Here is a 13,313-nt window from a genome sequence, read left to right as displayed (position 1 = left end):
TAAGTCTACAAACCTAATAAAGTAATGTATGTTGTGTTTTGGGGTATCTCCGCAGAGTAAGAATTAAAGAACAATGTGAAAAACGGAAAGTGGCCCGTACGGGGATCGAACCCGCGACCTTGGCGTTATTAGCACCACGCTCTAACCAACTGAGCTAACCGGCCGTGTTTAGGTGCTTTACCACTACGTTTAAGACGAAGTGCTAGTTTTCATGTTAAGAGCCTCAGGCAGCGTTTGCTAACTGCTAGTGTAATCATTTGCATTTAACGCAGGAGAAACACAGAACTTACCACATCACTGGCTACACACAATTCAGCAACATTATTAACCTGGTAAGTAATTTCGTTAAAGATACCGTATTAGGGGCACTTTCAGAACCGAATGCTGGCTAGTCTCCCGACTACAGCTAATTTATTAAAACCACGAGCAGCTCTTTATCCAGTCACTTAGAGTACCGTAACAACTGACTTAAATTAGCTATATCATCGAAAACAGACTGGAGACAGAGCGCAGAAGACACCCAAGCGTTGTTTATGTTATTATATAATCACGCGTTATCAGCGGTTGAAGATTTGGAAGTGGTAGTAGCAGGCGTTTGAATAGATTTTAAAGACGGCCAATTAAACTTGGGCGCGAGACCTCGTGGCGCAACGGTAGCGCGTCTGACTCCAGATCAGAAGGTTGCGTGTTCAAATCACGTCGGGGTCAAACGTTTTATCCAGCTCCCCGTCTCTTTTCGTGGCTTTCAACGTGGTCTGAGGTCTACACACCAATTTCTCTGCCCTGTCTTCTTCAGAAGGTTTTCTGTGAATTATTTTTTAATTTCCAGAGTAACTCATTTTTAAGCATCTATTTAGACGTGCTCTGGAACTTAACAGTCAATATTTGTCATCCTGTTACTGAACTAAATTTTGTCTGCTCACAGCTCAAGCTCGAAACCTCTGGAGCTCTAAAACCAGCCTAAGGGCCTGCGGCACTCTGAAGGAGAAAGACCAATGTTTAGTAAGTCACTGAAATAAATTTATTTACATTGACATTAATTTCTTTACATATAACATTGTCAAGTAAACTTTTAAACATTTTATGACACAATAACATTATGTAAAATTAATATTTCCTTAATGACCACAAAAGAACAACATTTTGGCAGTTTAACGTATATGAAATCTGTTTTGAAATGAAGTGTATATTAAGGAATATATTAACCCTGAACCCAATATATAAACCCAGTGTATTGGGTTAAAAATAATATGCGACACGTTAAAACAGTGTTACATTGGGTTTGTATGTTTATTCATTTCATTCATTCATTATCTGTAACCCTTATCCAGTTCAGGGTTGCGGTGGGTCCAGAGCCTACCTGGAATCATTGGGCGCAAGGCGGGAACACACCCTGGAGGGGGCGCCAGTCCTTCACAGGGCAACACAGACACACACACACACTCACACCTACGGACACTTTTGAGTCGCCAATCCACCTACCAACGTGTGTTTTTGGACTGTGGGAGGAAACCGGAGCACCCGGAGGAAACCCACGCGGACACGGGGAGAACACACCAACTCCTCACAGACAGTCACCCAGAGCGGGAATCGAACCCACAACCTCCAGGCCCCTGGAGCTGTGTGACTGCGACACTACCTGCTGCGCCACCGTGCCACCCTTGTATGTTTATATGTATTATATATTCTCTGCTCTGAAAGAGTTGCGAAAAACGTTGGGCTCGTCCGGGATTTGAACCCGGGACCTCTCGCACCCTAAGCGAGAATCATACCCCTAGACCAACGAGCCAGTTAGGAACTAAGGCCCTCAACAAACCTCTATGAAATACTATATATTTATTTATACGTTTTCTCTTTGTTGCTGATGTGTGTTGTAGCGTAATAAGATTAAAGTGTTATAACATTACCTTTATTCAGATAGTGTCTGTGTTGCTGTACTGTATGAATATATTACTGTTAAATACCTACCGAGGAGATTTGCTGGTTTCCGGCTGCAGTTCATTGATTGTCCAGCAGACGTCGCCTTTTTTTGTCCATTATATTCTATAATTCTCAAATAAACGTTAATCTGACTTCTCTTTTTAATGACAGCCATTTATAATTTTCGCTTATTAATGAAATCCTATGTTGTTCTTATTCAAACTATATGTTTTGATAATTATATCATTCTCAGTTAATTTTTGGAATAGATATTAAAGGTGAAGACTTTATCTAAAAAAAAACATTTGTAAAGGTAAGTGCTGTTTACACTTCCCATTTCTATTTATTTCGCATATTTTGTTTTAATTATGATGAACATATTTTATTTTTAAGAATAGATGCTAATAAAACTGCTCAGGGCACAGAATTAAAACACAGTTGTCTTGAAATTGTAAAAACAGTTAATGAAGGTGCACTAGGTAATATCCTTGGGCCCAATCCACATGAATTGTTTTTTTTTTGTTGTTTGTTTTTTTCATATAACAATCGAGATTTTCCTCTCTCAGTATTTTAAAATATCCCCCACATGAATAAGAAAACAGCTGCACCTCTTAGAGAACTCATAACGCATGAGAGAAACACAGTGGTTTAATCTCAGATCTAGCCATAGTCCCTGTGTAGTGTACTACGCAAATTATGAAATTACTGAATATATATCTTAATAGTGCATTCTATATTTTTAATAAAGCATCATTTATACTTGTTCATATGTGGAAATCTGAAACCTACTGCTAGCTGCATGTATACAATGTATTTTATGTAGGGTGACCACATGTCCTCTTTTACCCGGACATGTCCTCTTTTTTAGACTTAAAAAAAATGTCCGGGCGGAATTTCACAAACGTCCGGGATTTTGTTTTTCTAGCGCTTACATAGAACTTCGAGAAGCGCTTCGTTCACAAACTAGTCCCGCCCTCCCCTACTCCGATTGGTTCGCTTAGGTGAGCAGGGGGCGTGGTGAAGTAGCTTAAAAGCTTCTGATTGGACGGTCTGACTGTAGAGCTACCGTTATTGGTCGATAACCTTCTCTGTAAACATTTAATTGGTCAGTTTCAAATATCTCCACCTTGGAACGCCATTTTCGTGAGGACGGGAGGTCAAAACGTAGACAAAAATGGATCTGTGTGGATCCACTCAGAGTGCTTGCCTGTGTTATTGTAGCTATCTAGCAACCAGAGGTTGTGCCTCCTCACAAAGCCACCATTGCAAAGGCGACCTCTGGTGGCCAAGCAGGGAACCCTCAAAAAATTAAAAACAGCCCAGCTAGCTTTAAAGTCCACAGATATAATTCAGAGGAGCAACTGTTTTTGTTCGTTTGTTTTAGTATATTACTGATATAAATTGCCTAGTGCACTTTTATTTTTTTATGACACATTACCTTTATGTAATACAGATATTTTCATACTGACCTAATAGTATTAATATTTTACCAACTTTTAATAAAACTATTGTGAAATGTAATGCAAATAATGCTTCTATTCATTCATTCATCATTTTTCTTAACCATTTTCCATATTAAATATCCTCTAAAGGAGACACCTGACCACACAACACATTAAAGGATTGTTTTATTTCACTTCAGTTTTCTGTTTATTGTGTAGTAGACTTTGGCAAATCAAAAACAGAAAATAGCAGAACCAAAACCCAGCGAGAGGAAAAACACCAAGACTGACACATAAAAATGACCTGCACATGCATTAATGAAGTGAGTCAAATGTATTAGAATGTGACGTGTGTTTCTGCCCTAAAATGATCACCTTCTGTATGTCATCATGTTGCGTCACAGCTGAGGATTTTCTCAGCTTTAATGGCTTTGATGAATTTCACACATGCATATTTTGAGAGTGTCTCTACAGATATGATAAATATGCAAATATAACATCCAGCCTCTCCTGTGATAACCATCCACTGATATTGAGGCTGATTAACCGAAGTGTGACGTGTGGTGAGAAAATTTAAACCTGAAACTAGTTTTCATAAATCCTCCCACCTTCGAGATACATCAACTGAAGGGGTTTTTCCACAGAATAGAAAACTGCAGACTTTATAGAGAGATGATTAGGTATGTTTACATATCCATGGTTCTATTATTCATTCTGGTCCAAGGGCCCCTTTACACATATAGGAAAATAAACTCCATTTTAAACACTTTAATCACTGTGAACTAAACGGTCACTAAGTCTAAGTCCTTAGAAGAAAATAAAGCTGGTAAGAAGTGTTTTTATATATTTATGTTTTTTAAATTTCCCTTTAGACTTCATGTTTTGGGGGCTACTGCGTTTACTATATACAAACTGCATTCTGGAACTGATATAAAAATGAACATGTGCTACATTTCACATCTTATCTGTAGACAGAAACAGCACAGGGTGTATACGAATGAGAAGAGCCCCAAAGAGCCCTCATTTTACTCTGAATAACAGAACCAGAAAATAAAATAAAGGACTTCAAATGATCAAACAAACTCATTCCAAACTCATAAAGAATTCTTAGTTATACAATGTAAATAATATGAAAGAATATGTTTCTAGCTACATCTATAAACTCCTATAAACATATACATTTGCACTGGAAAATCCTGCCAGAAGCATAAGGTCTTAAATAAGGAGGAGTCTTCTGACATCATCACAAACTGAATGACCTCACTTACAACATACAAATGAATGGATTGAGTCTGTTTGACCCATTTGGCAGTGAACTAGTACCAGCGTTCCCCACCCACATCCCAACAGCAATCATGAGCCTTAGAGACTTGCCAGCTATGAGGCCCAGGACACAGAAGGCAAAGCTGAAAAAAGATGATATTGAGAGATTGAAAGAGAGTGAGAGCATGTGTGTGTGTGTGTGTGTGTGTGTGTGTAAGAGAAAGAGAGAGAGAGAGAGTGGGAGAGGGAGATGCTCTAAGAGGCAGTGAATTTTCGGAGTGTGATGACAATGAGAGCAAAGACCACAGATGCTCCGAGGAACACTGCGATGACAATGGCAGTGATGGCACCCGGTCCTAGGACACCTGCAGTGAATGGAGAGAATATACTTGTCAGTCAAACTCATTTGCATATATGTGTGCCACTTCCTGATAACATGCTTAAGTTGTAGCTTAACAAAAAAGTCAGATGTATACAATTTTATTCTAACTCTCAGAAAGTGCGGTCGGACAGTACCTTCCTCCTCCACAGTTGTTGTATCTGTGCTGTCATCGTAGTCATTAAAGGGGTTTTGTGTCACGTCCTGAACAATATCTTTAGAGGTGACATCACTGGGTGGTCCACCTCCTGACAGTGTGTCCAGGTTATCACTGTGTAGCGTGGGAGAAACCTCTCCAACTGTTTCTGTACAAGCAAAAAAACAAATACTGCCACAATTAATTTTGGTAAAAAATTCAGAAAGTCTGAACATAGGGCAGGTTTTCACTGTCATTTGGTGACAAGTTATTTTTGTAGTCTTTAGTATAAAGCTAAATCAATCTTTACATTGCTTTTTTTTCAACTGAATTTATCTGATATTGAAGCAAAAAGAAAGAGAGAAACTGTAGAGATTCAAACATGTTGAATAAATAAATGTAATTAATGAATCCAGAATAAATTTGAAGAATAAAACGTGTTTACACTCTAATTAGGAGAGGAACATTGGAAAAGAACAACTTATTATTACACCTTTGTTATTATGTTTTTTGCAGTGGAATAATTGTGCATTGGAAATGCAAAGCAGTGAGCTTTCTATGAAAAATATTAGGGGTGGGACTTTAACGCGTTAATTTCGATTAATTAATTACGGGGAAAATAACGAAATAAAAAATTTTACGCATTTTAATTGCACTAGACCATGGAATGTTTCTCAGTGCACGAGTTCCAGGCGTACAAATTATAACGACACACAATGTGATGACCATGATGGAGATGAAGGAAGAGACTACGCTGGTGGAAGGGAAATTTAAATACAAGAAACTTCCAGATGGAAGTACAAACAAAAATGTTGTTATTTGCACTTTCTGCAGGAAGGAGTTTGCGTATCACAGGAGCACTTCCACCGTTCGTTACCACCTCAACGCAAAACATGTTGGGGCTAGCGCGCAGGTCAGTGATGTTAACAGTACAGTGATCCCTCTTCCACAAATTTCCACAAAGTAGAGGAAAGATATTTTTTTATGTATTTAACGAGTATTTGGACTTTTAAAACCCTCCCTGTTACTGTTAACAACCCACTCTTTGCATTAAACAGTCATTCTATAATGTTTTTCAGCTGGAACTACATGTGGTATCCTACCAGTTTCTTTAATAGAGTCATTCCTAAGCTGTGATTTAGCATCAGTAAATTTCACTCGGATGTGGACATGAACAATACATGTACTGTACGTAAGAAACACTTGTAAATGATATATTGTGTCACCTACAGGCCCAGTCTAATACAAGTAAATAATAAAAAAGCCCCATTGAAAAAACCCGCAAAGTTGCGAATCCGCGAAAGATGAACCGCGAAGTAGCGAGGGATTACTGTAACGCAAACAGTGTCGCAAGTCAACACTCGACCACATGTCGGGGTTCACATTCAGAAACAAAATGTCAAAGTCCATGTCAGACAAATTGACCAATTCACTGGTAGTAGACTGGTGGGAAAATGAACAAGATTTTGAATTTAAGCTTATGTTCGTTGATTCATTCATCAATCAAACTTAAATCAATATTTCTCATGCTAAATATTGAAATGTGATTAAAATGTGATTAATTTTGATTAATTAATTACAAAGCTTCTAATTAATTTGATTATTTTTTAATCAAGTCCCACACTAAAATATATATATATAATCATTTTTTAAAAATCCAGTAAATTGTAAAAAACCATTAGCAACCTGAAGCAGAAAATACATTTTTTAGCCTTAAAAAAATGCATAAAAACCCACCATGTTTACGTATTATGCTGAATTATTACAACAATCTGTTTGTTAGGCATACTTGATTATAGCAGTTCAGTGCTTTTTGGCCTATGTGGCATCCCATACTGAGAGCCGTTAAACAGACAAACATCTCAGTTTAGTAATGTCTATAACATCAATAAACAAGCCCAAAGCAAAGAACCTTGAATTTAAACTAGCCGGGTTTGGAAAAATCAACATAATGGCGCCCTTTCCACGGTCAGCCGTACAAGGTGTTTACGGTAGAGTCTTGTTTGCCTGGTAATTCTGAAACTGGATGGAGGTAAACGTTAGTCAGTCACTACTTTGATGATGCAGGCCGGGGAAAGGGAGGCAGACATGAATGAATAGTCTCTTTGTACAGGATTAGCACTCCTTTCTCACTAGTTATTTTGCCCTTCGCTCCAGTCTTCTCTCTCTCTCTCCTTTCCTCTGTCCTCACTTCTCTCACTCAAATTACTCAGGTCACAGCCTGGACCTGCCACGCGACATTTTACACCCATGTGGAAACCATAGTCACTTGACCCCATTTTGTGTGACACATAATGTCACTAACTACGCTCTAGGGGAAACATACTGACCTCACATTAACAAGGACGCACACACCTTGGAGAATTTTGTGAGTAAAATATGAGCCTGTTTTCACCAGGTGTTTTGCAGACAATATTTTATTCTACGTAGAGGAAGTTTATTACTAATTCTACAAGCAAGCAGGTGCAGCAAAAGTAGCACACAAACCCTACCCTGTCTTGGGAAATTATAAAATTAGTTTTATATACAAACCTAATTTCCAAAACTAATTAACTAAATAAATAAATAAATAAACAAACAAAGAAAGGAGGAACAGAGTTTCTTCCAGGTGCTCTGGTTTCCTCCCAGTCCAAAAACACGTTGCTATGACATCATACGCTTGTGTGAATTGGTGAATGTGCAATACTCAAGTATGATGTCATCACGTGTCCATATTGTTTTTTTTGTTTGTTTTTTTTAGGCAGAAGAGAACTACTCCCAATTTTATAACGACTGCATACATTACAGTTTTCATTTCTCAAACGGCCCACAAAAACTATCTTTGCCGTCCTGACAGCACCATTTTAACGTGCCTCGAAAACACCAGCTGCTTCTTGTCGAAATAACAAAATGTATTTACATTCCTCGACCGCCACTTTCTATTGCTTAACACTAAACGGCCGGGTTGTAAATAAGTTGACAGTGCGCATGCGCGGAGTACAGTATTTTTTTTTTTCACGCTAGCCGCCAACTCTCCCTCAATGCGTCGTTCAGCAGAGCCACAAAGAGCTTAGTGTCCCAGAGAGGCGGAGGAGCACGGCCCTTAAACATGGCCTAAACACGACCAGGGCAGCAGACACACAGCCCCGGAGCTTTTCAGCTTCCACTAGTTACAAAAAGAAAAGAGGTAGAGAGGAGAAAGATAACGGAAATTGAATAAGCAGCAACAAATGGCCAGTCGCAAAAATGTCTCATTTTGAATTGTGATATCACCACAATCAACGCAGTCTTAAGTGTTTAAGCACGTACAACATAAACAGATAGGTTCTTTGTTAAATGTAAATGTAAAATTCCACAAATATCAGAAGTGGACATCGAAAATGTTAGAATCTAGTCCCTTTGAGGCAAATTGAACTGTTTCTCATCTTTCAGCTAAGGAAAGACAACAGATGAGTGTGAATCCCCCTGCCCTCCATGGTTTTACTCATGGCAGATGACTGTCAACTCCTCTGTCCTCACATCACCTCACTCGGGCAGGGAAAGAGGGAGTTGGTATTTTGTGTGTGTGGTACATACAGGCAACAAACAACTATTTTGGTTCGTTTTGGGATTCTATTCCCAAAACTGACCCACAGCAGGGATAACACAGCGGTTGGTCTCTAAAATGGCTAGTGTTTATGGCATGTTCTGAGTACATAAATCTGCTCCAGAGTCTTCCATTAGCTTAAGGCCTTTCAACTAAGATTTGGACACAAATGGTTTCATCAACCAGTACATTTAGGAACCCTAAAAACCTGTAAAGTAGTCCACGTTTCCCTTCCTCCAGTGCTAGACTTTCATGCACTTCAAGCTAATGTGTCAAAAATGCTTGGTACTCTGGTAGACATGTGTCAAACATTTCCATAAAGGGAAGAATGACATTTAAGTGTTTACTACAAGATATACTTGTAAGACCTGTACCTAACCTCTGAGGTCAATGCCCCCAAACATACCAAAGGAACGAGGAGTTTGTCAGCCTTGCGATAGCATGAATTCACTGAGCAATTTGGGTGATATTACATTGAGATACTAAAGATAGTGTCGTTGTCACACGTTGAGTTGTGGGTCTTCGGTGAGGAGTTTTGTGTGTTTTCCCTGTGTCAGTGTGGGTTTCCTTCACAGTCCATAAGCGAGAGTGTGTGAGGCCCTGTGATGGACTGGCGCCGTGCCCTGTCCAGGGTGTGTTCCTGCCTTGCGCCTAGTGATTCCTTGTAGGCTCCGAACCAAAGGCAACCCTGCGGCTACAGAGGGTTGGTATTTGATTTTTTTTAATTAGAGCACAGGCAAAGTGTTAGAAAATACACTGCAATATAGGAAATGCTGTCATGCCGTTTTAGCTACAGTACTAAAACGACATGACAGCAAAAAAAAAGTCTTTAAATGTGGATGAAATATATAAATATTTTTAAAATTGAGGAACCAATTAAATTATTTTACCATTTGCATCAATTCATTAAAAAAATTAGAATCTGTATCATTTTACAAAGAATTAATATCACGTTAACTCAGGCATTACTCGATATGTAGTTTGGGTCAGCTTGAATATGAAAGATTTGTGCTCCTGCCAAAAGGGACATGTTTTGAAATTGATGTCATTCAATTAAGAAAAAATAAATATTTAGAGACTAAATATCAGCTTTATATATTTGTTCCACCCTTTGGAAATTTCCATGACTTCAAGGTCATGTCCTGTTAAATGTTTATATCCTATTCTCGGTGCATATGGAACCAAGGATCCATTTTTCCTGTGTGTCCAACAAACATTCTTTGTATGATTCAGGCTCGTATCCTCAGACTCAACACTGAGGTGTGAAAAAAAAACTGAAGAGTCATTCAATGTGATGCTGAAGTCTGCAGAAAATCCTTAGGGCACAGAGCTGTCAACAAAGGTCTTGAGGTCCTTGTTAAGCCTTAAGCAGGGTCATCCAAACGTTTTTAACAGTACGTTTATTGTTGCAGTCAGAGCAAAATCGTTTATCTCCATTTTGGAAGGGCTAGGGCTTTATATTGTGGGGAACGAACCAACAGAAATAGGCCAAGGTTACTTAAAGTAAAATCTTGTTTTCCTTATGTCTCCTGAAACATTATCATACAGTAGCTCAGCCGCAATGATCTTTGTTTATTTGGTAATTCAACGAATTTGGTAATTCATTTCATGTTCTTTCTTCATCCTTTTCACACAACCATCTGGTGACAGGACCTCCAAACATCAAAATGGAACTTTATACAACAACAACAACATGCCCAAAGTGTACACGTTGCGAGCGAAATGTAGGTTTGCTCAAGCTGTTTACCTAAACTCCTAATGAAGGAGGGGTATCAGTGAGCCATTTTATGGAGAAAGACAAACTTTCAGTCTCAGTAAGTACATTCATCCTGCTGAGAAGCAGAGGCCTCTAAAAGCTGAGCCGCAGTCTAAACGGAGAAAATGACACGTATGCCAGGGCTGAGCAATGGGTTTGTTGTCATTGAAGCGTAAAGATTTTTCCTGTATCAATATTGCAATTTGGAAATAGCAAACCCTTAACAAATCACAAACATTTCAGACTCAGTGTTTATATCGGCCTACGGTCACGTGTCAAAAATGCAGATAAATCTGTAGCAGTATTTTATGTCCAATACAGGTTTGACATTCCCAGATTTGAATTTGCAACAGTCTGAACCAATCACGTTGCTAAAGAAGCCCAGCCAATGCTGAGAATATGCTGGATTTAAGATCACACTCTGCCAGATTTAAATCTAGAGTATATCTTTTTTAAAAGAACTATCAGCATCATTTGAGCTGTCTTTTGCACAATGTAAAACATTAAAGAAAATTGGATCAACAGAAATACTCCAAAAATAGTATAAAACCTCTTTATATTACCGTTTACCTATTTCTGCCGTTCTTACCTGTCTGTATGAAAGCCACGCATAAAGCAAAAGCTGCTAGGAGAAATCTACACCGCGTGTTGGAGCTGCTGTAGAAGGCCATGTTGAGTCTACGCTGGGAGAAAGATTCCTCTCCACTTCTTCCAGAAGCTGAATGTAGGGGAAGATGTGAAGAGGTAGGGAGAGAGGGGTAGAGGAGGTTGAAGAGGGAGTGGTCGTTTGTGGACAGTGTGGACATTGTTGACACCTCTACTTACAGCCAACCCACTTCATGCCCACTCCAACAGGCCTTCAATGTCAATCCAAAAGGTGACTCTACAGGATCTGTGGAATCATCAAGGCGTTATATTGATTCTACTTAAGTTGGACACGCAGGAGCAGCTGTACATGAGCTTAAGGTCACCATGTCAAGTGCTTGAGGGGTTGTAAAGTCTTCTCTCTAGGTTCCCCCATTCTATACCTATGGGACGAGGTTGGGATATAAAACCGATTTCTGTTTTGGACTTCACTAATCTAGGTGTCGAAACGTTTCGACTTTATAACACTTCTGTTTAAATGTGTCTGAACACCTGCATAATAACTTACTCAGCATCTGAACAGTGTTGATTTGCTATCAAAGTACACCAGACTATCACACAAGTAAAGTTATGCTTTCAACTTTAGAGTTCTGAAATGATTTATTCTTTTATTCCATTTCTCTTTATATATGTGTCATGTCTGGAACATCTCCAGAGAGCTTCAAAATGCCTTCAATAAATAATGGCACTGCAACATTGCAATCATTTCTAATAAACACTACAACTTGTCCTAACACCTCCTGCAGTGCCCCAAGAGGCTATTCTGCCAGATAAATGTGTTTTTATTGTTTTAAATAATACAAAAAAAGCATCTTTGGGTCATTGAAAAGCACTTCATAAATGCCATTTATTATTATTGAATGAACCAGAGCATTGTTGGCTCTGTGATAAATGTTTCATCACCTCGTTGAGCTGTAAGTGAGCAATAAATAAAGGGAGGACTGAGATTGTTTAAAGTCCATGACAACAGATGTTCAGAGATAAAACTGAACACAACTACAATTCCAGAAATGTTGACTTGTTCACATTTGAACAAGGAAATTCTACTAATGCTATTTTATTAACAGGCAGAACATTGCATATGGCAGCTACTGTGAAAATGGCTTTCAAAAGCCAAAATTCAAAATCCAATTTGGATCTGTATTGTTTGCATGTCATGCAATTGTCAATAGTTCATTGTCACAAAAATGCTTTACAGTTGGAGTCTAAAATTAGCAGATGATAGCCATCACAGGTGTTAAAATAAAAAAAAATAAACATTTTTCAACATGGACGCTAATATTGAGTTCTACAATGAACAATGAAGAAATAAGTATTTGTTCAGCCATGGACCAACAGAATTAAGGTCATGCTACATGTGCAAAAAAAGAAAAAAAAAATGGTGCAGCTATTTTCAGGAATCTGATGACAAGCATGATAAGCAAGCCTCAGTTTCATACTGAATGAAACTGCAATTTTGTCCTACTTAGAGTTTGTTTTTAGCTCTGGGCCTCACGCCTAAGCACTCCTAGTGTTTAAGTCATTTTCAGTTTTACAGAATTGACTCTCTCACCACATCTGGACAATTTTACCACAGAACAAACAGAATAGGGACATATTCACAAAAGTTCACAAGATAGTGAACTTTTACATCACTACAGTGACACCCTACGATGCAGTCACCGTGTGATATTACTGGGTGGGTTGGGGGTGGGGTGTAAAATAGCTGCCTGAAATATGTTGCATCTGAATTATGTAAAGAACTTACAGCGGATATTTGTTTGTTTGCATGAATCTGGAAGATTCTTTAAATCAGGATGTTTCAGATGTTGAATAAAATATTAAAAGTATTGGCCAACATCTGAACTCATATTAAATCAAAAATACTAATCATAAATGGATACTCGTGTGTTAAAGTTTAAACTCTGAAGTTTGAATGTAATCAAACAGACTGCCACTTAGTTGTCAGTTTCTTCACGTACACAGCACTTAACTGTGTTTTGCTTCTGTCAAATTTCAGAGACAGATGAAGTGAAAAGTTTAAGCTTCCTATTAAAACCGCTCATCTTTGAACTCTCCGAAACAGGCGTAATTCAGACATCACATGTTCATTTGGGAGCTGAATGCTATTAGGGAAATTGCCCAAGACGTCTGAAAATTTAAATCCTGCTTTGTTTTGCATGAAAGAAAACAGACAGAGTCGAGACGTGTACGTTGAGCATGAAAGA

The 13,313-nt window shown here is 38.5% G+C and overlaps 1 protein-coding gene and 2 non-coding genes across 3 annotated transcripts; 1 reads left to right on the top strand and 2 right to left on the bottom strand.

The window, feature by feature from the left end:
* The first annotated feature begins 636 nt into the window (after window positions 1-636).
* Window positions 637-708, top strand: trnaw-cca (transfer RNA tryptophan (anticodon CCA)). Its single transcript has one exon. It is a non-coding gene; the product is annotated as a tRNA-Trp (tRNA).
* Window positions 709-1,717: 1,009 nt separating this feature from the next.
* trnap-agg (transfer RNA proline (anticodon AGG)) lies at window positions 1,718-1,789 on the bottom strand. Its single transcript has one exon. It is a non-coding gene; the product is annotated as a tRNA-Pro (tRNA).
* Window positions 1,790-4,821: 3,032 nt separating this feature from the next.
* LOC136675390 (protein SNORC-like) lies at window positions 4,822-11,156 on the bottom strand. The gene is made up of 3 exons (XM_066651899.1): window positions 11,051-11,156; window positions 5,142-5,309; window positions 4,822-4,990 (listed from the first exon to the last, which is right to left on the bottom strand). The coding sequence occupies exons 1-3, from the start codon at window positions 11,130-11,132 to the stop codon at window positions 4,881-4,883; spliced, it is 360 nt and encodes a 119-aa protein (XP_066507996.1). The 5' UTR covers window positions 11,133-11,156; the 3' UTR covers window positions 4,822-4,880.
* Between the last annotated feature and the right edge of the window lie 2,157 nt (window positions 11,157-13,313).

The sequence above is a fragment of the Hoplias malabaricus genome, chromosome X1 (assembly GCF_029633855.1).
Source record: "Hoplias malabaricus isolate fHopMal1 chromosome X1, fHopMal1.hap1, whole genome shotgun sequence".
Taxonomy (NCBI): domain Eukaryota; kingdom Metazoa; phylum Chordata; class Actinopteri; order Characiformes; family Erythrinidae; genus Hoplias; species Hoplias malabaricus.
This window is presented reverse-complemented; position numbering and strand designations above follow the sequence as displayed.

Bases quoted from the DNA above. Each gene is read 5' to 3' on its own strand.
- LOC136675390 (XM_066651899.1), bottom strand. From the start codon at position 11,132: ATGGCCTTCTACAGCAGCTCCAACACGCGGTGTAGATTTCTCCTAGCA. The intron at 5,310-11,050 runs GTAAGAACGGCA...TTGCTTGTACAG, and splicing joins CGTGGCTTTCATACAGACAG to AAACAGTTGGAGAGGTTTCT. The intron at 4,991-5,141 runs GTACTGTCCGAC...CATTCACTGCAG, and splicing joins AACAACTGTGGAGGAGGAAG to GTGTCCTAGGACCGGGTGCC.